A 25,913-nucleotide genomic window follows, 5' to 3' on the forward strand; every position below is an offset into this window, starting at 1 on the left:
GTGTTCGGGCCAACACCCGGGGTAACGAGCACTCGCACCAGTCTTCTGGGAACAGCCCAGCTCGGCACAGCTTCCAACTGTAGGCCCTCTGCAGAAAGTAGCTCCAGCTCTTTTCCCAACCACACGTTCACTGGGTCCTCGATCTCAGTGCACTCTGTTACACGGTCCTTCTCCCAGCTTCAGTGTCTCCAGCTCCTTTCCCAACTGTTTCCCCCTCTCTTTGCTTGGGGAGGTCTTTTATACTGTTCATGTGTGTTAATGGTTCTCAGGTGCAGGCCATTGACTTAAAGTGCCTGATTATGGTCAGGGCCATTAGGCTGACTTGTGTGGTTGCTCCAAATGCATGCCTCTTTAGCCCTCTTCTACGTCGCGGGTAGCAGAGTGGTGTGATCATTTAGTACAATCAGTAGGAATGTAGGGAAAGGACCGACAATAGCCCATAAAGGCTAGGGGAATGGCAGACTCATTATGAAAAAGGAATGGGGAATACCGGGTCTCAGCTAAGGTTACCTTAACCTTTTCTCCCCCAAGTAGCCTCCCTCACATATCCAGAAGCAGGTTCGGGATCCAATAGCAATGGCCTTTCCCTGGCCACCTGAGAGGGAAAGGAGTGGGGATGCCCTCAAATTCCTGACAGTAGTTTCCCTATTCATTGGTCCGATGGCCACAGTTATGGTTAATGCTGTGCTCTTGAAATGGCACCAAGTAACTAGAGGCACATGGTAGGGGTGCCCTTTGTCCTCGTCATTTTGCATTGAAGATTGAACCATTGGCACTGACCATCGTAGAGAATCTCAAGATTCAGGGAATAGAATGAATGGGGTGGAGTTCAAACTCTCCTATTTGCAGACGGTATTGTATATTTACTGAATCCTGCAGAATCACTGAGAGGGAGCTGATGGAGGTCCTGATGGAGTAAAGAAAATTTGTGTGACTTGATTAATGAGGCTAAATCAAGTATCTTTCCGGTAGCAGCACCAGAAATACTACATATTAGGGAAGGAGATCAGCATAGAATAGTCATGGAACAACAATATATACAATATCAGGTTATTATTATTCCCAAGAATCTCAATAAACTTTATAGACATAATTATGTTCCTTTGATGGAAGTGTTGAAACGAGACTTAAAGAAATGGACACAGATCATGTTATCCTGGTTTGGCTGTATGAAGGTAGTTAAAATGAAATTTCTCCCAGTCTGCTTTTTTTGTTCTCCATGCTCTACACTTGAGCCCACCAGATTTTTCTTGTTTAAAGAACTGGACTACATTGTCTACAGGTTTATTTGCTAGGGACGTAGCTTCAGAGTGGGGTGAAGGATCTTAGCACTGACAAAAGATGAGGACAGCATTGGTTTCCCTGATTTGTTTCCATTTTAAAAAGCAGCACCACCTAGGGATATGCTAGAGCACATGAGGGACGACCTTAGGAACTACTGGTCATTCCTGGAAGAATCTCAGACACACCTGAGAAAAGTTAGAGATCTCTTATGGAATCAGCAGGCTACTTCCAAGCAGGATCCAGAGGCACCGTACGCTGGGTGTGATGTGGGATTTATGGAAGGTTTCAATGGCCAACAGGGGCCTCTCGATTTGGCCTGCCCCTTTGAGCTCTTCATGGGGCCCTCCGATAGGCTTGGGTCGAATGGAATCAAGGATTATTCAAACTTGGTCGGATTTGGGCTTTGAAAAGGGTGTGGTTGGAGCTCTGAAGCGACGCTGTTGTCCTTGTGCTTGCACTTTTGAACTGCATTTTCTGTTCCCGGCATTGCGAGCAAAGGAGTGAAGCTCTTGCCGAGAACTGCATTTCCGCGATCCGCTTCCTGGAGGAGGCGGAGTCACAGCCGCCCACGTGAGTGGTCACGTGAGCAAACCAAGCCCTCATCCCTGCGCCAGAGTCGCCCGAGTGGCGTGTGTGTTGGAGCTCTGAAGCGACGCTGTTTTCCTTGTGCTTGCACTTTTGAACTGCATTTTCTGTTCCCGGCATTGCGAGCAAAGGAGTGAAGCTCTTGCCGGGAACTGCATTTCCGCGATCCGCTTCCTGGAGGAGGCGGAGTCACAGCCGCCCACGTGAGTGGTCACGTGAGCAAACCAAGCCCTCATCTCTGCGCCAGAGTCACCCTTGCGGCGTAAAGCCCGTCGGAGACAAGCCCTCTGGCTGTTGTGCGGCTGTTAGGCGAGCTGGGGCGATGCAATCAAGCACACAACTTTGCCAAAGAGCTGTGTGGGAGGCAGTCCTCGGCGAAACTGTGAAGGAAGAGGTAAGTCCTCTAAATGACCGATCAGGGTCCACAAACACGTGCAAAACTAAAGCACTCATTACAAATGCGAGATTATAATGTTAATACGAGGCCATCATGTGTGCTTGGGGGCGTATACGACCAAACAGGGTCGCTTGATGGATATGACTGGACAAGAGGAGGGCTCGATGACCATGTGGAAAGACAAACATTATCATGTAAGCCATCCTATGTGCTAAATCAGAAAGCCTGTAATTCATCAGTACTGCACCCAATATGTGAACAACCAAAATCATTAGTTCACATTGTGTCAGAGAGATTAAAGATTTTAAAAATAGACATCAGACCAGCTGACGATATTCATATGTCCTCTAAACCTCCATCGATAAGAAAGGCGCTCCCACGTGATCCTATAGCGGACACCGCTGCTGGCGCTTCACTGGTCGAGGCGGAGGTCTCGCCCCGTGTGGCAGCCGTGGAAGATCAGCTTGGAGTGATCGCAAAGACAACGATCGACGGCCGGGCAGATTGGAACTCTGAGAACAACAGGGAAAGCGCCACAAACGTGATTGAAGTAAACATAACGGCATTCCAGTCGCCGTTTGATGTAACTGACATTGAGTTACTAGAACTAGAAGTACCTGTAAACCAGAGTGACTCCGGACTGGTCAAATTCACTTTTCCCTGTAATGACCATGATGCCAGCACTAGCGTGACCAACCCTGCGCACCCCACATCTTCCACACGCGATGCAAATTGGGCTCATGAGCAAATGCCTAAAATGTCGCAATTGAGAAGCTCACTCAATCTAAATCAAGAGTCCCTGTTGGAAGCAAATAAACTAAAACCAGTGAGAGGAAAGGGTGTCTCTGGCGGCATAATACAAAATGCGTCGTCAAGATCAAACTCCAAATCGGTACTAGCGGAGTCCATTATCCCAAAGCTAAACACTTTTGGAGTAGACGTGGCTGGTCGTGAAGCCAGGCTGACTGAACGCCTAAAAGCCGACTTTGAAAAAATGAAGGAGCGCTTGTCTGAGAGCTTCATAACTGATAAAAACAAAAAAAAAAATATAGTGACTTCCACAAATGTCAAATCTTTGATGGATGAAGGGACATATGCTCTTCAGAACACAACCTTGAATATTACAGCACGACAGTGTTCTGATGACCAAACGCTGAACAAAAAAGGTGATGCTAGCAGTGGTGAGAACCTGTTTCCGCGGAATCAAAATACCATCAACCAAGCAAACACTCTCCACTTAAATCGATCTATAAATTCTTCGGCAGCTAGGTTCTCCTCGTACTGTTCCACTCCAAATACTCAACAACACACGAATGGGGAATCGAAGTCGACGAAAGGGACTGCGGACCACGGAGTTCAAGGCATTCCTGACTCGAGCATATTGCTCGATGAAAACAACTCAGCCCTTCACCACAAGGAGGCCCCTTCGTTTTCAAAATCAAATCTGTCAGCTGCTGCAGCGATACAGATACACAATAATGTCCTCGCTGCAACCTCACTAGCATTAATTCCATTTACAAAACTATATGAGAATCTCCACGAAGCAGTCCAAAACAATGGTTCATACATGGTCCAGCTTAACAACAAGCTCACAAAACTAGAAACCATGAATTTAATGCTGCAAGATCGTTTGGAGAAAGAAGCAGAAACCTCTAAATTGTGGCATAACAGATTGAATGAAATCACAGGAAAAGACACTGCGGAAAGGAAAACAATGATGAATACTTTAATTGCATGTACGAACCACCTGATGGAAACTAAGAATGTAAAGCATGCAAGCTTGACTGAATTGAGTACTATGGAATCTAAAAAAGCGAACTCCAAACAAAAATCGCCCGAAGCGGATGTGGATCTCACCTTGAGCGACGGGGGATGCCAGCTAAACTTCGGAAAGGGCATCAAGATCCCTGAGGTGAATGTGACTCCTGCAGTACAGAGTGCCGTTATTCCAAGCGAGCCCACCTCCGTCACAATTGCTAAACAACTCCATAGCAGCTTAAATGCAGTACTTGTCCCTGGTTCAACCGACAATGCAGAAAAAATAGTAAGCAAACAGCTTCTTGAAACAATCGAAATACCGCCTTCACCAGATGTTACTCAGTGTTCATCAGCAAAAACATCATATGGAATCTTCAATGGGCCTGCTAAAACGCTGACGACTAAGATCCCCATGCAGAATCTGCAAGGGACCAGCTGTGGCCCTCCTAATAAGAAACAAAAAGAAAAAAAGAAGCATTGCACAGTAAATAAACAAACCAGCAACTCAAAGAAGTTTATAAGAAACTTGACTACACCTGCCAAACTGGGTCTCTTTGAAAGAGGTAAAAAAGATGAACCAGCTAAACCAAGAAACACAAAAGAAACGAAATTGGTGGGAACTAAACAGATTACACCTCAAAAAAACAATTCTAAAAAACGTCAAAGAATAGACTCGGACGTCGAATCTGAGCATTCAGAGTCGACATCTGATGACTTATGCAACCTCTCTACATACTACGATGAGAACGAGGACGAGCCAAGCGGCGAGGAACAATTCGACACGATAATCGTTCAAAACAAAATAGAAGGCGAGGCCGAACTGGGTGGCAAGACAACATTAAATCCTTGGCTCGCTATCCCTAAGATTGGGAAAAACGAGAATGTGCATGAATATGGGAAATCGAGAGCATCTGAAGTTCAACTGACGGGTAAACCAATAGCTCCCTGTCAAGCAGTAAAACTAGTACAACGCCCTGTCAGCGATGTGCGGAACACAGTAATGAAGGAGATTTTGAACCCTAAACAAACAGCCGCACAGAGACTTATAGCACAAAAACATACTGAACAAGAATCGCCCAAGGAGCACAATGCCATGATAGCAAAAATTCTTGTTGAAAACATTTTTGTAGACGAAAATGAGGTTAATCTTAATAGAGGAAATGTCATTCGACTTCTTCACTCAGTTCCAGCACTAAGAACGGTATCGTCTCAGGACATCCAAATCGTGGAGTACATCTCTGAGACGTATGCAGACAGAGTCTACCTCCATATAAAATCACAGGCGGTGCGTAAGACAATTCTACTGGCAAAAGACGAACTCTTGTTGCTGGGCTTCGAAGTCTCTGAAGTGAAGACTGAAAAACCGTACAGCCAGTCAGAAAACAGACAAAAAGCCTCGAACGAGTCGGTCTACGCTAAACGCCGTGAAGAGCTACGACAGCATCTAATAACCGCCTCAGGACCTCATCCGTCGACCAGAAACTGGATATCAGGAAGGACCAATCATTAGCTATGCGAGAGTTGGGAAGGAATCCCGCTAACATTGATTTCCTGGAACACTCGAGGATTCCATCACTTGTATGCTGACTTCCCGGATGATTTGAGCAACAATTTAGCAATTTGTCTTCAAGAAACATGGATGAGGACTACACCGACGAAAGATGGATACGTGTCCCTGTTAAATCCGGCAAAGAAAAATGCACAGGGCCGCCCGTTTTCTGGACTCATAACCATGATCAAAACCGGAACCGCTTGGGAAATTCTCGAAACGGACAATCCAAATATCTTCGTACAAAGTACATTACTACAACTTCAAAACGGGAAAAATTCTTATAACCAGTATATTCTGCTAATTAACATATATTGGAATCCTGCCCAGATAACTCCAAAAAAATTCATATCTTCCGTAACGAAGATCATTGATAAATACCAACAATTAGATGGTGAAATTTGTATTCTGGTCTGTGGCGACATGAACACCTCCTGGTTCGACTCAAACGGATGTTGTATCATAGAGTCCAGGAAAGAAGTGTCACGCCAACATTCGAGAAGTGCACTATGGTCACTCGCAATGGATTCACGAGATTGCGAAATGATAAATGGACGTGTAGAGGGCGACATACCACCGAAATATACCTGGAATAATATGGGCCACAAAAAAACTTTGGATTATTTCTGGATCTCAAAGCACTCATGGCACAAAATCAAGAACATGAGAATTTTGGAGACAATAAACAGTGACCACGATGCCCTAGTTCTAACCATGACTCTCCCTTCAAAACCAGATGGAACGAAAATGAACCAGAGCCTAGAGATAAACAATGGGCGAAACAGATTAAGAATAAACTCCAAACAAATAACTAAGATGAACAAAGACTTCCAAAACTTGACATGGTCCAAAGACACAGCGTTAAACTATTGTGTGCTCTTACCATGCAGGAAAGCTATTTCTCTCTTAAAGATGCCACCAGACAAAATACACGCCCACGATTGGAGTTTCAAAGTTAAGAAGGAAAAAAAGAAATTGCATAAAGACATACATAGATTAAAAAAAGAGGGCGTGGTGGGTTCTGATACAAGGATAAAAAAACGCAAACAAAAATACCGAAATTGGATGAAATCCTATGCCCTTATGCGCGACCAAGAACGTGGTGAAGCCATGTTAAAGCTTATAAATTCAAATAACTGCAGAGAAATCTGGCGAATCATGAACAAATTCTCTAGTAATCAAGCCGACACAATGGCTAGCGGAGTTGCTGAGAGTGACTGGAAAAGCCACTTTAGTAAAGTGTTCACGATTGAAACCAATCAAATGATTCCGGCACAAATAGAAACCAAAGCCAATTGGGACTGCAATGAGAATATCGAAGATATCATTGCGGCGATACTAAAGCTTAACAACTCACGTGCAGCGGGTCCTGATGGCATCACAAATATGATGTTGAAAGCCAACAAACAAGAATGGGCGATCTTCATTAGTAACTTGTTCGCAAAGATCGCTGAGCTTAGAAAAATCCCACCCTCTTGGATTACAGCGATTATAGTACCCATTTTTAAAAAAGGAAATCGGGCGGACCCGTCAAATTACCGCCCAATCGCTTTACTCGATACAATCGGAAAGGTGTTTGCTGGCTTCTTACAAAAGAAACTCTCTGCTTGGGCAAAGTCGAAGAATATCAATGACTGCCGTCAAACTGGGTTCACTAAGGGAGTCGGCACAGAAATCAACTTGACCCTAGTAACCATATTAAAATTGAACGCCATAGAAAAACGGTCAAAGTTATTCATGGCCTTTATCGATTTGCATCAAGCATTCGATACAATAAATCGTACAAAACTATGGCGGAAGCTAACTACGTGGGGCTGCCCAGAGAATATATTACAACCCATCAAAGCTCTACATATGATGACATCCATACAGATTCGACTAAACGCAAAAGGAAATTTATCAGACTCAGTGATGACACATAGGGGCGTGAAACAAGGCTGCCCGATTGCTGCGTGCCTGTTTAAACTTTACATCGCAGACATCCCTTTGGCACTGAAAAATGTAAAGTGTTTTCCGCCAAAAGTAAATGGACAGCACATCAATTGTCTAACGTATGCTGATGACATTGTTCTACTTGATACAACCCAGATAGGACTGCAACGCCTCTTAACTAAACTACACCAATATATGATCACAAATGATTTAAAAATAAATATAAATAAAACTAAAATAATGCAAATCGGATCGGCCAAAGGCTCCAAAAATAAAAACTTTGTGTGGAAGATCGATGACAATCCAATTGCTGAAACCAACGATATCCGATATCTTGGGATAACGATAAATAAATCAATCCGAGAATGGAGCTGGGTACAGGATATCACACAACGTACGAAAACACTGGCACTTCAAGGTCGTCGAATTCACAACCTTTATGGCAAATTTTCACTAATACCTGTCGGAACATTTTACTATCAAAAGGCAATACCCGCCATCACCTACGGGTCAGAAGCGGGGTGGAACTTAGACCATCAAATTTGGGCCAAGCTAGAAAGCATGTTTTGGAAGACAGTGCTACAGCTACCAAAATATGTTTCAATTATTGCCATTAGACACGAGTTGGCTTTAGATGAATTATACTCTAGAGTCCTCTGGAAATCTCTAGCGCTCTTACGAAAGATGCAGATGCCAAATCCGGAACCAGCATATGAAATATTCGCTACCTCAAACAGACATCCGCACACAGATGTAACCTTACAATGGGTCCAATATGTAAGGGAGATCATGCATGCTGCAGACATCAAGATGGAGTTGCTCCTTGCGCAACCCCAAATTGCAAAACGCAAAATATATGAATGGGTCTGGATGATAAACTTAGAAAAACTAGATGGGTTAGCATCTGTACTAGAACGTGGACCTACAAAGAACCGACGGAATGTAATGCCAAGCTATTTGGTGCAATTTCCATCACGTTACCATCGAGATAAATTTCTACGCCTGCGATTAAATGTCATTAAAGTAAAGGAAATGCTATTCATGAGACATGATCAGTCCACTTTCGATAATATCTGTCGACACTGCGGAGCTGCAGTAGAATCCTCTACACATTTAATAGCAGAATGTGCAAGCCTTAAAGAACTACGAACACTCCATCTAGCGAAGTTCGCGCCTTTGAACATGAATATGGATGAGTGGTGGTATCGCGTTTTAAATGGAAGCTCGGTCCACTTGACATGCGCAGTTGTAAACTTCATGGACACAGTGATAAATTGTAGCTGAACAGAAAGTGATGTCGCGAATAGCGATGAGCAGCGAGACCACCATGCCATAAATAGTGATGGGAAAGAGAAAATGGGAATAGTGGTGAAGTGAATGTTTTGTAATAAAAGTTTGTAATAAACTATAATTTACAAAAAAAAAAAACGGTAAGCCACCATTTTTCACAAGGGCAAACTTAAGAGCTACAAGGAGGTGCAGGAATTGTTGGGCAATGACAACATGGGGACCTTTCATTATTTGAAACTTAAACGTACCCTTTTTGAGTCCAATTGGAGAGAAAGCTTAATAAGAGAGCTCACTCCCCTCAAAAAAGGTTTTGTACAAAGCCCAATCAAGAAAAGGGAGAATATCCAAACTTTATAAAACTGTACTGCCTATTGAGAAATCTGAGTCGGGGTCCAATTCCCGACAAGTTCTGAGATAGAAATATGTAAGGTGACATTTCATGGGAAATTACCAACGCAAGTAAAGGAGCATAACTTCAAAATTCTCCATAAATGGCACAGAGATGCAGTAAAACTCTCAAAGATGTTTGCTAGCTTCTCTCCTCTTTGCAGTAGGGGGTGCAGATGTGTAGGGACTTCAGTCCATATGTGATGGACTTGCCGAACCATCCAGATCTTTTGTGCTGAGTTTATGAGTTGGATTAACTGCTTTTAGACTAACTGCTTACCACCTTGTTGTGACTCTACCCTATTACCGCGGACCATCGCCCATCATAGGCATGCCTCTGGTAATTATGTGCTGTTGCTCTCACCTCTTTTAACCACCTTTGTGGATAACGGTACCATAGCTATCTGCTCAGATTGTCTTTACTAATGTTACTGTAAAACAACACTGCAGTCATTTGCCTATTGTGCTTAAATCTGAATTTGCCTATTGCTGACATTTGCCTATTGGGTTTTAATCCAATCCTCGTTACTGTAAAACAACACTACAGTCATTTGCCTATTGTGCTTGGATTTGCATTTGCCTATTGCTGACAGTTGCCTATTGTGTTTCAATCCTGCATCACCCAGTCATCTGCCCATTGTGTTCTAAATTTGTATCTAACTATTACAGCTATTTTGTCCAATTGCAATAATTCCCCTACTATCACGATCTACTGCAGCTGTATATGCCGATTGCCAACTACTTACTGTTATTCACATTAAAATATTTGTTGATACTTATCACCCTGCATGGTCACTATTACCACCTGCGGTCTTTGACCCTCGCATACAATGATGCCCAAAGTCAATAGCAAGCTCTTCACCTCTCACTCTCTTAACACTACCACTCTGCTTACTGTCCTATTCACACTCTCCTTTCTGTCCCCTTACACCGCACTAACTTCTCTGCAACTTACACTCATGATCATCTTTTCTGACCCGCCGTCACTTACTACATGCACACTTCCATTACATCGCAACAGTCCTACCACTCTCTTGCAGCCACAGCCTCTCCACTACTGTGCCTCAGCACAATGTGCAGAATTCACAGACTCAGAGCTCGCACTCTACCTCTGGAATACAGCCTTCGTCCCACTCCCACTGCATCTAGAAATACTAGATTAAGCTCTTGCTCCACCCACAGGTACACCCCCTCATCGAACATTCCACTACACTCAAACGTTCACATACCAATCACAGCAGCCCCCCCCTTCTACTACACCTGCCACATTAGACGCAGCATCCACCCCCACCATCTCAAACACCAAAAAACACACCCACACCACATATCAAATGTCACCTTTTTTTTTATTCCACCAAAATATTACAAAGTCTATAGATTACCTAAGATGTGGGAAGTGCGCCTACGGGCAGGGAGAGTAGCAGTGGCACAAAAATGGAAACAACCCTCTGTACCATGTAAAATGGACCAGTTACAAAAGATATGGGATGTCTTCTTAATGGAGAAGCTTACATATATGACTCATGATGACATGTTCACTTTTGCGGAGGAGTGGGGGTGCGTCACAGAAAAATATACAACTGGACATGATCCACATCCTCAACAGGTAGAAAATTACCCTATTGGAATTTGGCAGGGTGAGTAATGAGAACTGCCATCCAAACCAAGGCTCAACAATGTGCTCCTCGCTCTAATGAAATGGGCCTACCAGGGCTTTCGAAACAGTATACAACTTGTTTAACACCCAGGGGTGGACTGGCCTATAGGGAACTCTGGCGATTTCCCGGTGGGCCTCTGCACCCTGGGCCTCTTTTGTGTGATATTTCCAAATGTTCTCATAGGAAAAGCATTGGGCTTGCTGAAAATGTGTCAAATGGGGCCACTTTGAACCTTATTTCCAGGGCCTCTTTTGGTCCCCAGTAATTAATTCCAGGGCCTCTTTTAGTTCCCAGTCCACCCCTGTTAACACCACAGGTGATTCCTTTTGTGTCATGTCTTATCTAAATCGCCTTTTGCCATTTTTAATCTGAGTAGTGGGAGTATTCATGATGTTGAAGGCTACCCTGTGTTGAACCATTCTTAACACTCTGAACGTCAGATAATTTCAATAATGTTTGGGTTTATTTTTTCCTAATCTGGTTTGTTCCATATTCGAGTAAAATATGGATTTTCTATCATCCATCTTCTACTTTATGTTGTATCATTTTAAAGAAAAATTAATAAAGATATATGGACCAAATAAAATGTGAAATCTAAAAATATTTTAAAAAGGATGCACCTGTATGCAATAAATGCCAGTAATCGCCTATTAGGGGATCTGTAGCTCAACACGTTGTTCCTAATGGATGGTGTCCTCCCACAGACCTCTGGTACCTCAGAGTTGACCCACTCTGATGGTCCATTCCTCGACTCCAGAAAAGATGGCGACTGCAATACAAATCGGGCACATGACGCCTGTGACCTCAGTTCATTTTTTCAGCATGCTGCTTTGGGAACATTTCTCTCCCTCAGAAAAAAAAAATTCCAGCGTCATACCATAACATGTTCAAAAGCCCAAGGCGCACAGGGAAAGGGTGGCCAGGGTGTCGGTGGACCTCCACCTAAGTTGAGAGAGACACTGCATCCAGAAGCCGATCATAGATGTTTTAACAAAATCTATTAAATTAATTGGTTGGCTGTTCCCTTGTTTTGTGCGCTGTTACGTTTTGGGCACTAGAATGCTTCCTAACAAATCTTCATCGCTAACTTAGCACATCCTAAAATTAGTAATAATTCTAGAGCTGATAGATATACTCAATATTTCACTCCCTGTTGTAAGGAAGCCACTTCGTTCTTGCTTCTCTGAAGCATAGAATGATATTTGTCATTGCATCCCAAATCTGATAAATGTGTTTTATCATCATGCTGCAGTGGAATGGTTGCCAGTGTTCCCTATCATACACTTCTAACCTGATGTAGTGAATTCAGAACCCAGGTTCATTATTAGTGTTGTGTTATGTTATTGGGGGCTTGGATATATGGACCAGACTTTTACCCTGGGTCGGTTGGTCTCATCCAAAGCGCAACAATAGTTCTATGTTTTCAACATTTGTCCGTTTATCTTATTGCCTGCAGAACTGGACAGCCCGGAAGAACTTGAAAAAAAGAGGACATGCAGAATTGTTACCAAAGACTTCCCCCAATACTTTGCTGTGGTCTCGAGAATTAAGCAGGAGAGTAGCCAAATTGGCCCAGAAGGAGGAGTATTGAGCAGCACAACAGTGCCACGTGTCCAGGCATCTTTCCCAGAGGGGGCCTTGACAAAAAAGATTCGAGTTGGGCTTCAGGTAATGTAGCCATAAGTCATAGTTGAACAAAGAACAGGAACTGCAAAATATAGATAACTTTCTCTATTGTGTAACCATCATTTATATCAGTTATCTATAAATATGAATTTACTTTCATTTAGGTTTACTATTCTAAACACAGTCATTTGTATATTTTGTTCATGTGTTTATTGTTTTGAAAGTAATGGTTTATGGTTACAAATCACTGCTGAATTCTTTTTACCCTGGATAGTATCTGGAGATGCATTTACAAACCACTAACAGTGGCGGAGAGCTGCGTGGAGGTGCAGTCTGGCAGCTCATACTCTTCCTTTTTGCTCCTGGTGAGAAGCTACAGTCTTTTTTCCCTGCCTCCGATTCTGAGGAGGAGGAGGGTTTAAAAACCCTTTCTGGCCGCGGAGAGCTGCGTGAGGTGCAGTCTGGCAGTCCAGCAGCCCAGGCCTAGGACCAGGACCAAGAGGGCGGCATCAACAAAGTCCATTGGCAAGACTGAATTGAGTGAGAAAGCACTAATCGCGAATAGGCCAGAGAATCAAAAAATGAGATCGGTAATGGTAGAGGAAAGAATGGAAGACGCAGGAGCCTCATCAGGAGCAGCCAGCGGTCTTCTGTGTAGTGACTGTGTTACAATTAAAGATGGGCAAGATCGCCTGGCCCGCCCTATTTTGCGGGCTCCTCAAAAGTCCAGTCCGTCCTCCCTCCGTCCGACTCCCCTGACCTATGGTGGCGAGATCAGGAAAGGTCCTTACCGTCCTGATTTACCCGACACTACCATTAATTCTATCTCGAAATGTTTGCCCTTGGAGGCAAAACTTAGTCCCCCAATCCCGCCACTGAGGTCTCCCCACAAACAGCGCTCACCTCTGAACTGGCGCGTGGCGTGTGCCTGCGATGGGGTGACTCTCCCACATGGAGCTGACTTGTCCTCAAGTCCGATCGGTGTCCCGGTGTCTGTGGGGATGCATCTGGGGGCTCCGAGGACCGGTGCAATGGCGCTTTCTGAGGCGGAGTCGGGCGAACACTGCAGCCCGTCCGCGGTGACACCAGCACTGGTGCACTCTGACACTGCTCAGGGAGGGGTGTTGAGTGCGGATGTGGCGCAGAAAGTGAAGTTGTGTGTGGCTGTGGTGTTAGGAGAGCCTGAATCCATACAGAGCCTTGTTCCTCCTCCCCCTAACACAGGGATTAACAGCATGGACAGTGTACATACAACTTCTAAGCAGTATGAGAATCAGTACATGAGCAACAAGGAAATATTGCAAATCCATCCCCAAAATCCGAGGGAAGTGCCCAATGCCTATGAAGGTGCTTTATTATCAAATCGCCCTGACATAGAGAATGAAGTTCACCGGGTTACAGCTAGGGGCAAACTACCTACCCACAGCTTGACTTAACAGACTTGAAAGAAAATCACCTTTCCAACGTAACTTTAATCACTTCAGAAGACCTTGATGAACTTGATACAGAAGATCTCAACATCTTAAAAGAACATAATTTGGTGACAGATCTGAGCGTATCTGTGCTGGAGAAACTGGAAGGAGAGACTATTGAAGGTGGGCCCCCAAGGACCCTGCACGTCCTACCATCGAAAGGCGGAAACCAAAAGATTCCTTCGAGAGTCAAGTTTTCACAAGACTCCGGAAGCACCCCGTGCACAACGCTCTATATCAACAAAAACAAGTATAACCTTATCATCTATGCCACAACAGAGGGCTCTTACAAAAACTCACCCCAGGAAACTGATCTCAAACATGCCCTACACAAACAACCCCATTGGCAAGTTTTTCAATAAACTGGACAAAACGCCATCCAGCAATGTAGGTGAACTATCCGACGCCGAAATACTGGAGGGAATGTCCTCATCAGTTGGTGAGAATGTCCTCGTCCAGAATGCCAAGGCTGCCACTGTTACAGGTGACAAATCCTCAATCCCAATACGTTGGCACTTTGGTCAAGCCAAGTCACCAGGACCCGTTAGCTTGACTTATCAGTCGCAAGCTTCCTCTGTCCTTCAGGGTCAAACCAAGGATTTCCAAGGAAAAAGATGAACGGTTCTCCAACATAAAATGATATAAAAGATCAACGAACCATGGTTTGTTAGCCTAGAACCCCTGAAATCGGTTAATGCTCTACCTGATACATCTCTTCATCAGATGGGCCTTAAAGAAGACCAATTGGCCGACACCACCTTAAATTTCAAAGAAAAGAAAACTACTAAACAAATAGAGGTGACTCTTCGCCCAAAATTGACTTTACCAAACTTCAGAGAGGATACTCCTGTGGACATATCAAGATCTATACCTGTCACACCAACACAAGGGAAACCACAAAGAGATGCACATAGCTCAATGGAAAGAAACTCGCAGGGAAAGAAGTTGGACATATTTGCCATAATGTCAGCAGTGACAATAGCCCTGGCCCCCTTTGCAAAGCTATATTAATCATTAAATGAAACATTAAAAGAAAACGCATTCATGACAGTTACCATGAGTGCCAAGCTTACCCATTTGTAGGGTTATATCATGGCCGCAGAAGCCTGGAAGGCAAACACTAGAGACCAGCGCTCAATGACGAAGAATACTCCTACATCAACCAACCCGTCAGAGAAGCAAAAACAAGAGGTTTTCCTGTTTAAAAAGCAGTCAGTAGAGGCCGAAACAGAAACGCCCTCAATATCAAACCCAGGAAGAACAAATGAGAACGTCTTGGCGAAGGAGGTCATCAACTTAAACAGGTTGGATTTTCAGGTGAACACCTCCCAGAATAACGCCGGGTCTCAACAAGGGAAAACCTTCAAGAAAGATGGGGTGAAAACCTTGAGGGCAGTGAAACACATGCCATCCCCTATCGTTGAGAAGCAATTGGATTGTTACCTGTCAAAAGCAAGATCAAGATTGTCAACTAATTCTAACCAAAAGCTAGGTGGAAAATCTGGCCATACTGAAGTTGGTTCGAAGCAAAACAAATCCAAACATGAGGATTTTCAAGACCTGACCGGTATAACCTTAAGAAAACCGTTAGGTGAAACAAAGAAAAACAGCAGCTCAAGTACACTGGGGCTCAATAAAAATCAGTCCAGAGAGCCTCTGAATAAAAGCCACAAGTTGACAAATTGCAATTTCCAAAGGGAGAATACCTCTGAGGCAAATGAGACCCTAACCAAATGGGTAACTGTAATGGAAAAAATTTCCAAAACAGGCAAACCCATCGACTACATGGAGAGACACTGCAGAGCCCCAAGAAGATTTGGGAAGCGACATGATTGACCTGTCTAATATCAGTGTCTACTCCATAGAAAATTTGGATTCAGAAATTCCTCCTCCAACAGGAAAAAAAAGGAAGGTCTCATTCGCGGACAAGTTACCAACTTTGAAGCATTGTTCCGACAACCACACAGGGTCATCGAAAGGGTCTCTCAAAAAAACGAACGAGGGCTCCCCTCAAAGAAACCGGATTAGCCCTGAAAGGAGAACCCTATGCCGCTTTTCAGGCTTGAAGCTAAAGAAAGGTCTACCTAAAGGGGAAAGAAGCCACAGTGAACATCAGGTGGTTAGCCCTGGGTACCGTCGACCTATGGATTTTAGCTACAATGAAGACTCGCTAAATGAGGAAAAAAGATACAGGGAAAACCGACTTCCCAACCTAAAAAATAGATCGACTGCTGGTAAACTACAGAAGATTGGTTACCATCTCCGTGAAACAATGTCGGAAGAAAGAAGACTTGATACTCATAACACAAAGTGTGAGAAAAGAGAGCGATCGAACAAGCTTAGCTGCAACAAGGGGAGAGAAAAAACCAATCCATCATCGACTGTGGAAATGCAATCACAACCCAACCCAGTGGGGACCTCAAGTATGAGAGACGGAGTCCGTGTCGAAGACGGAATACCCTCCAAAAGACAGCCTTTCGGTGCAAGCAGGGTACAAATTACAACGAGGTCCTCGTCGATTCCTCCTGGAACAGCCCATTTTAACACAGAGAGAGACACGTCTCTCATAAACCGGCAGGACCAAGAGCCAAGCACGTGAGCAACAAAAAAACGCAGAAAAATTCAACCTGTGTCCTTCCAGCAACAGACCAGCAGAAGACCAGTGATAAAGACCACAACAGATGGGCCTGGATTCCATCTGCATTGTCTCGATACACCAGGAAGTAGCAACTAAAAACAACTTCCAACAGCTCCAAGTGTGGAGCAACCAATGGCAAAGCCTTACAATGCAGACTAACCATGGGATCTTGGTACACTAGAGGCCACTCCCACCTTACTCAGGCAGGAGAGAAAATAACATCGGTCAATCTGACCTCTGGAGCCTTCAAGAAACCTGGCTCCTTCTTCTGCCAATCATAGATGGCTTCGAAACCTTAGTAGCCCCTGCACTCAAAGGAATCAAAGGTCGTCCGACATCAGGCCTCCTAATAGCAGTTCATATAGGAGGGAGCTTGAGAATAAAACACAGCCTGGTCTCATCGACCTTTATCCAAGCAGCCCTGCTGATATGGAACCAAAGTCGGAGGCCACCCAAGACCACAAAGGCGGAACTCATATTATTAATAAATGTATACTGGAATCCCTGCACACCATCAACTAAAGAATTTCTAAACGATGTGGACTTGATCTTAACTGAGGCAATAGGTGCCCGCAATGTGGACCACATTCTGATATGTGGAGATCTCAATTCATCAATTCTAGAAATAGGAAGCGAAAACTCAGCGAAGCTGAAGTTAAGCCATCAAAGAGTCCAATCGATCTCGAGAGGACGTGCATGGGCTGACCTTATGGACTCCTCGGACCTGTATAATTTAAACCAACTGGATAAATCCACCTACCCCGAGCCTACTTGGGAGAGTGCAGGCCGTAAGAGCACTATCGACCACATCTACGCCTCAAAAGAACTATATTCACTCATAGACTCATTTAAAGTGATCAAAACCACTTGAAGTGACCATAATCTCTTAACAGCATCTTGGCCTTCATCCAAAGACACACCCCTGGCAATGCCGCACCAGGTCGAAGTCAACATGCAAGTTACTCGGCTAAAGCTCACAAAAGAAGCTCTTAGCCTGATCACGACTACTTACAAGGGAAACCATCTCCTAGAAACAGATGACTTTTAGAGTAACAAACTTGGACTACTACCCGCTCCTGCTCCCGCATTTACAGCAAAGACCAACAAGAAGCGGCCCTGGAAACGCGCACTTGCACAGACGCAACCGCAACAAGGAACTAACGACAAGGAAAGCTAGTTCGAGAAAAGCCTCAAGATTGGCCAAAATGAAGCCTTCCTCTGAGGAAAAGCTACAAAAATTGGTTAAAAACCTCTCGATGGAGACTTTACCAACTGGATGCAGAAACAATGCTAGGTGCCATCTGCAAGAGAAATTCCAAAGACTTTTGGTCTATTGTCAAACAAATAACAGCTCCCACAGCTTCTGCAATCCTAAGTACTATCAGTGAGGAAACAGGGGCGAAGCACTATACTTACCTGTTCAAACAGCCATCAACGACTGTAAACAGGGCCAAACAAGCGCCCTGCAATTGGGTCATTCCATACGACAAGCCAACCACCTTGAAAAAGATAAAACAGCTGAACAACTCGAGAGCTCCGGGCCCAGATGGAATATCCAATATCCATCTAAAGAAAGACCCGGAAGAATGGGCTGTCTTGATCTTCGAGATCTTTAATAGATCTCTTGCCACCAGAAGCAAACCCGGATCATGGAGAACAGCTAATATAGTTCGGATTTACAAGAAGGGACCGAAGAACGACCCCAAAAACTACAGGCCAATATCGCTACTGGATGTTATTGGCAAGCTATTTGGAACCCTGATCTTGGATGAATCTCAAGTCTAGCAGAAAGAGTCTAAAACGGCTGACCCTTACCAGTCTGGCTTTGTAAAACATCTGAATACCTCAATCAATGTTATGCTGATCAACATCTTAAAGGTGAGAGTGGTGAAAGGCCAGGCAAAAATATTCATAGCCTCCATAGATTTGGTCCAGGCTCTTGATCGCGTGAATAGAGTAAAACTCTGGCAAAAACTAGAGAAATCCAGATGTCCAGCTAGCATTCTAGACACTATCAAAACATTACACTCTGACACCTCAATGAGAGTGCGTATGAATGCTGACGACCAATTGTCCACTCGTGTAACAACATCGAGGGGGGTCAAGCAGGGATGCCCGCTGGCCTCTACCCTTTACAATGCTTACATGACCTACATTGTGAACATCGAAAATGATACTTGTTCTTTTCCACCAACAATAGGGGAGGCTAAGGTCACCAGGCTCCTCTATGCAGATGATATGATACTCCTGGACCAAACAGCCATCTGCTTACAGCGTCAATTAAATAGCCTCTCGACGTACCTAAAGAAAAACGATCTGGATTTCAACGCAAGCAAAACTAAGGTGATGATCATTGAAAAGAAAAAAACAAAATCTAATAGAAAATACCAGTGGTCTATGAATTCGGAGAAACTGGAATTGGTCGTAAGCCTTACTTACTTGGGGGTCAAAATATCCAGAGCTTCACGGAAGTCACTATGCAGGAACACCCATTTGCAAAAACAAGAACACTTGCAGTTCAAGTGGCGATCTTGGAAAGAGAGTTTGGAAAATGTTCATTATTATCGGTGATAAACATTTTTAAAGCAAAAGCTATACCGGCAATAACATATGGCGCCGAGGCCATGCCTCAACATCCATCCACATTGTGGATAAAACCTAGTCTGGAACCATGTCTTGAGATTACCAAGTTCGACCCCCATGGCTGTAATTCGAAGAGAACTGTGTTTGCCATCAATGAAATCATTGGTCGAGAGGAACACAATGCTTTTCCTGGGAAACATCTTAAGAAAGCCAAGACCAAACATACTTGACATACTCCACAAAGAATGGACTAACGGAAAAAGTAGGACGTTAACAGCTTGGTTCGAAAACTGCCTACACCTGTTGGAAAAAATTGGAAGCTCCCAATGGGACCTCAAATATATCCCTGATAATGTCAAAGGAAAACTGAAAACTTGGGACTGGATTGTCACACTCGTCAGAGCAAAGGAGTAAAAGTCATCCATAGACCTGACATGGGACACGCAAAAAGTGAATGAGGTTTGAAAATATTTAAAGAAATTCCAGGAAAAAGGGCTTTGAACAACATTCCTGTGCAACACATGTCGCTTCTGCAAGAATCTAAATTCCATCTATACAGTGCACCATCTCCTCATGCTATGCCCAGGGTCCGCATACTCCAGACTTATCTACCTTCAATCACACAGGCACCAACATCTGACATTAACTGAAGAAGCCTGGTGGAACTGGATGATGTGTGGAGAGAACATATCCTTGACCATAGCCACAGCTAAATTGAGAAAAGCCACAAATTAAACTTCGTAAGATCAAAATTAGGAAGACTTCACACGCAACACAATCAAGAAACACTCCGTTACCTCACTTGCAAAATTGTCTAGTTATAAGAAAAACAAAAAAACACAAAAACAAAAAAACCCAATAACAACCTCCAGTTTCTTTCAGAATTTCAAATCCACTGTACATGGAGGAGTAGCATTACATAAAAGCCATTGTCGAAACAGACAGTATTTTATTTCTGCTGAGTCACTGACATGCATGAGCCATGAACAGAGAAGGGCCACAGCTATGACTGGGAGGCAGGCGTGGCATGTTAACAGATCCAATTAGTTGGCGCACAGACATAATGACCCAGGAGGCCATGCAAAACGTGATATTAGCTTCTGTCTGAGGAGCAGGTGTTAGGGAGATTCATCATTTTTATGCTTCATCCCTTCTCCTAGTGAGGTACTCGGCACTTCTTGCTGGACCTCTGGAACTTTTTCTTTAATCCTAAATGAGTGGAGCCTTTTTCTACTCATTCAGTCTTATGAGCTCTGTCTTTTGGAACTCTTTCCTTTGTTTTTTACTGTCACATGGAGCCTACTTTCCTCCATATCTCTTTTTGAGGCATATGTATTTTACTGTTGCAGCACACAGCTCCTTATGGGCAGTGTTGCTGTGGATCCTTTAGGTCCTCCTTTGAGATTATATCTCATATCGTAGAGTAACTACAGTTCTTAGTATCACTCCTAAAACGTTATAGTCTGAGAGATTGGCACACACCACCTTATGTGGAGTGCCAAGGGGATACTTAGCATCCCCTTCTCTCTGCTCCTGTGAATTTTATGTCACATAGACAATCTCCTAGTTATGGCTGATGTTTGCGGGTGTTCTCTACCAGCTATTGTGTGAATTTTCTACCCTGTCCATGTCCCCGGGTATACACAATACGGTGACCCAAGTACTAACTTGGGGGCTCCTTTCTTATTTCGCCATTACTAGCGTGGTTGTTCTTTGTCAGCCCTTCTACTGTCCTTGGAGGGGGGGACTGTGTGTCGATTTTGCCTTCGACAGAAAACCTTGGGTGTCCCTGTCTAGGCTCCATTGTGCCTAGGCAGGCAGGAAGTGGGGGAGGAGTTTTTCACTCCTCTGCCCTTTGTCCGTTTGAGTGCCTGAATGGAACCAGCTCCCACTGGGGGTCTTGCTGTCCTGATTGGACAGCCACCCGCCCCTTTCCATTCATTGCTGAGAGATATTGCAGAGGAATATGTGCTGGAACTGTATAAAAGGTGAGGCACCTGAGATTAAACGGCAAGTCGACCACTGGAAGCAGTGCCTGCAGAAACTTTGCAACAGCGTGAAGCAACCACTGCTGTCCTGACCCTGTTGTTTGTGTGACTCCATCCCTTTGACTGATGGGAACAACCCGTCCCAAGCCAAACTTTAATCAGAGCCATCTCCAAAGGTGCTGTACCTCTCCAGAGCTGCAGAACTCCAGGATACCTCAGACCCAATTGAAGTGCATAGTCGTGGAAAGGGTGAATCCGTCCAAGTCTTTGCTGAGCTCCAGGGGAATCTCCAGAGGCACAATCCTGCCCGTCCTAGTCTCCCTCAACAGAGTGCAGGACTTCAAAAACTGAAGTGGATTGACCGGGCGAATCGCGTCCTTTGTTGGTGCTGCAGAGAAGGTGCCAAATCCACACATTGACCAGAGAAGTTGATGAATGCCGTGCCAGAGGTCCTCCCACGAGACTGCTGCTGAGAGATCCTATCCATTTTCATGCCTTTTAGTCATCAGACCAAGGAATCCAGAGGTCAAGTCCAGTGCTGCCACGTCAAGGAGTATCCAGCCACAATATTTTCTTCTAGCTTAAGGTATGGTGGAGAGAAAGGTATTGCTTATCTCGACCTGTGAAGTTGCTCCAGAGTGTTAGAGTGCACATAGTGTCTAGGGTACCCCCCACTTACCTCCAACTCAAGCTGCTGCTTGTGTCCCTTTAGCGAGTCCTTTAACAGTCTCCAACTTTGGTTTAAACTAAATACATCTTAAAAACTAGAGACTCTAAAGCATCCACAGGAATTGTTTGTATTCTGCTGCTTATCAAGACTTTAAGCCCTCTCCAAACTGCTTTTGGCTATGGTTGTGTTTTGGATCTTAAAAGATTTGCTGTTTGAAGAAACTGCTTCTAGAACCTTAACCCTTGTTAATATAACCCTAACCAACTATTTTCCTTCCCAAAAGTCACTATCTTATATGTGTATGCAGAGTAAATGTCTTTACCGTATTTCTGCTAAGATTTGCGAGTGCTCGTTATTACCGATAATACAATAGAACTGCCATTACTGTCAAAAGCTGTAACAAATGTAACCGCGAGCATCTACAAACTAAGCTGTTGCCTTTGAAAAGTATCCTAAAGTATTCATAAATGTTTTGGTTTATTGTGCTAAGTGTTGAAAGTTGATTCTTGTGTAAATATAATAAATATATTTTTTAATATACATTTATTGAGTGTTTATTTGATGTACATGACTATCTAGATTCAATGTACTTACCTACAGCTCACATCTTCCTCTTATGATAAACCTGACTGCTCTGCCATTCTACCAAGGTTCCAGCAGTAGTACAGACTGGTACTAAGAGTTGGGGATCTACAAACCACTGGGATAGGTTTGTGAAGTCCTACCTTCCAGAGGACTTTGGGAAAACTCCCCTAACAGTAGATACTCACTGCAACACACTCTGCATCATCTCATGAAGATATGTTTTGCAGCATGATAACCGGAATAGGGATCACATAGTTTCTAGCCCCCGGGTAATGTCTTATTACATGTAAAGGAAAGTTCCACTAGAGGTGGCGATCTGTATCATGCTTGGTAAGCCATGTGAAATTGTACAGGTATGGAATGGTGCTGTAACACCATGCCTCTCAAGGTGGGAGGCTGTTCCATTAGGATCTCCATTAATGTAACTGACTTAAGGTAGCACACTGACACTTTTCTATAAGGCTTATTGTAAAAAAAACAGATATTATATTTTTGTTCGGCACATTTGTGGGAAAGGGATACTATGCTAGTTTCCCATTCGATTTCTACACAGCTTAAAAAAAAAAGCTTGTCTCTGCCTTTCCTGCCTCAGGATGCTGCTTGAATTAGTTAGTGATGGATTTGGACTTCTGCACTCTCCAGCTAAAAAGTCATAAGAAAAGGAAATGAGTATCTGTTTCCAGTATGTTTAACAGATGTACGTGATTATCTTGAATACAAACTTCTCGAAGACGAAAATGTCGAGCCTTGGCACAGCTGTGTCCTATATTTAGCTTGTTAATGTTGGTGAGAACAAGTTGAAAGAGTGTCAGAAGTGTTTTCAAGAATGTTGGTTCCTCCTTAACGAATGGCCTACCTGTTACACTGAAAAACTCGTATTAAACAGTTACACTGAAAAACTTGTATTAAACAAATGGCTCAATCATTGTATCCTTTAGTTATAGGGTGATGACAGTAGATTCATGTCTGATAGTGATATTTTGGGGTTTGCATTGCCTACAGTGCCACCAGCATACTGATGGCACATAGATCTATGTCTCCTCTCAAGCATGGCTGAAATTGCAAGTCCTCACAAGCTGTCTGACTGTAGCCACCACATAGATGGAGGCCAACTGCCGGAGGCTAAATCCTTAAATGACGAAAATAATGTATGTTGGTTTGGCAAAATGGCTGAAATTGGGTAAGAATAATTGCAAGATGCCACTGGTTATTGATGTCCCCCTCATCACTGCTAAGCAGGGATGAGGCATCGGAGCCATGTTTGAACACAACATGCGCCTCCATGGTCAAGGCTGGCTACTTTTATCTCTGATGACATTTCTGTCATTGGCATACCTGGAATTATTGGTCCACAAATTTGTATTGATGTATCTAGACTAGGTTAATACACTTTGCGCAAAGCCACATATATGCCTTACACAGAATCTGCAGCTCTTTCACAATGCGTCTGCACTATATTTTGCTTTTTGAGCATGTTAACACCAGCTTGCACAGCTTCCACTGGCTTCCTGTTTTTCTTGTCGAGTACAGGCTTCGGACCTAAGTTGGAGACTGGGTAATGGGTCTGGGGTGAGCTTGGGGGCTGGGATACATCACCTGAGTGGAGGTATATTACAGGCCCCTATCTGGCAGAGAGACACCTCACTTAATTTGCCCCACCCACACTTCCCAGCAGCCCTGAGAAAACCCGTGCAAAAGGGCAAGGATACCCCTTAAATATGTTGTGGAGGATTCCCTGCTCGCCTTAACACAGAAGTCCCCAATCCTGATCAGAGAAAACTCGATGTGAGAAACGCCTCTCTGTCAATGCAGAAAGAATTTGAGGTTCAAGTTAGAGAGAATGACGCATGTCCCAAACAGCAGAGATTTAGAAGGCCATTATAAATTTGGCGATGGTGGCAATCTGCAAGTGTATCAAAAATACTGCCTGATTTACCGTCCACCAAATTCAGGGATGTCAAATACCACTGGTGGTATTCCAGGCAGACATTCTGCTGAAGGTTGACCTATTTACACCACCCTTCAATACTGTAAATCGTTTCTACAATGAGCCATGTTAATTGGGTGAGAAGCTTGGCATCTCTAATGCCCCCTCTCATCACCTTACCCATGTAATGGGGATCTCTGCGAAACCAAACAATGTAATTTGTGAGGTGGCAGAAAAGGCTCAGTAGTGGCCCTTCGATCCGTAAAAAAAAAATGCACCTTATCCATGTCCCCCTTCTCATTGAAAGTGGGAATGGACAGAAAGAAAAACAAATTCAAAAATAAAAAAAATACCTTTTCAGTTTACCACTGGTAAAGACTGCGTTTATGGAATATTTCCAGAGGTATTTTAGAAAAACTACCTCCACCAGTGCAATTTGGGTTGGGTAGATTTTGTGTAATACAACCGATAGTTATTTGCCAATGGTGGTATTTCACAAAACAACTCCACCCAATATGTAATTGTTCTTCTAATGTCATGATCCAAGCGGGCCTCATACCTGCTCCCACGGATGTCTGTGGACACCGGGACACGGTAATGGAACATTGGTTTTACAGAAAACATCTAGCAGCCCTCATGAAAGGCACATACCCACTGAACCAGGATTGCCTGTTTTTCGCAATCACCCGTGAAAGGAAGGAAATCCCATGCCTGCCACAAGCAATGACTAATTTAAGAACCTTTGGGGCAACCATATTTTCTATTAAGAGGAATGTGAATCCAAGATGGATGGTCCACCTAGAAGTAAATAGGGATCGCAGAGCCATGCATGGACCCTCCCCTGCCAAACAGCAACACCTTGGGAGTTTGTAGTTCCCTGGCAAACGATACAGCCACAGCTTACACTCCCTGTGTACATCTAGAAGAAGTCCTTCAAACAAGCCCTGCTGGTGTAAAGAGGGGTACGTGACAGAAAAGAGTGTGAATCAGGAGTTGGAACCATGAGGTGAGGGACAGTGCTTGGTGGAGTGGCTGTCTTGTCCATAGACCCCAGCCATACTGGGCCAGTGACATGTTCTCGCACAGGACTCTTACACAGGAATGATGCATGTTGCCTGTGAGGGCCAAAAGAAAGCACATGTACATGAAGGGCTAGATAGAGAAGGGCTAGAAGAAGCACACTTCCTATGAGGGTGATTTAGGGTTGCACACACTAGCTGAACAGTCCAGGTTGTAAATGATGAGGTAAAGAAATACTGCAATTGTTTCTTGCACCAGTAACTAATTCTTTTCACTGGCTCCAGGACCAGACAACAACAAGGAGGAAAGGGGCAGGTAGGAGGTGGAAGGGAGAAGAAAAGCAAGAATTATATGAGCAAAGGAGAACATCTGAGAGGGAGATATGAGATGATATGATAAGTCATTTATAACGCACCTGTACAAAAGTGTTTCTAGGCGCTAAGGAGAGTCCAGCAGAGAGAAAGCCAGTGAAGGAGGAGAGAAGCCTCTCTGTGTCTCGTACTACATAGTGATCCCTATAGCACGGCTAACATCTGTGTTCCAACTGGACCTCAGGTTAGAGGA

The 25,913-nt window shown here is 43.9% G+C and overlaps 1 protein-coding gene across 8 annotated transcripts in view; it reads left to right on the top strand.

The window, feature by feature from the left end:
• The window catches only part of ANK3 (ankyrin 3), a 2,768,233-nt gene that overhangs the window by 2,239,614 nt on the left and 502,706 nt on the right, over nucleotides 1-25,913 (top strand). For all 8 annotated transcript variants that reach the window (XM_069611214.1, XM_069611216.1, XM_069611217.1 and 5 more), the window contains one exon: nucleotides 12,297-12,508. In XM_069611214.1, coding sequence (XP_069467315.1) covers nucleotides 12,297-12,508 — 212 coding nt within the window. The remainder of the gene's footprint in view (nucleotides 1-12,296; nucleotides 12,509-25,913) is intronic.

The sequence above is a fragment of the Ambystoma mexicanum genome, chromosome 8 (genome assembly GCF_040938575.1).
Source record: "Ambystoma mexicanum isolate Mex_15411 chromosome 8, UKY_AmexF1_1, whole genome shotgun sequence".
NCBI classification, from domain to species: Eukaryota; Metazoa; Chordata; class Amphibia; order Caudata; family Ambystomatidae; genus Ambystoma; species Ambystoma mexicanum.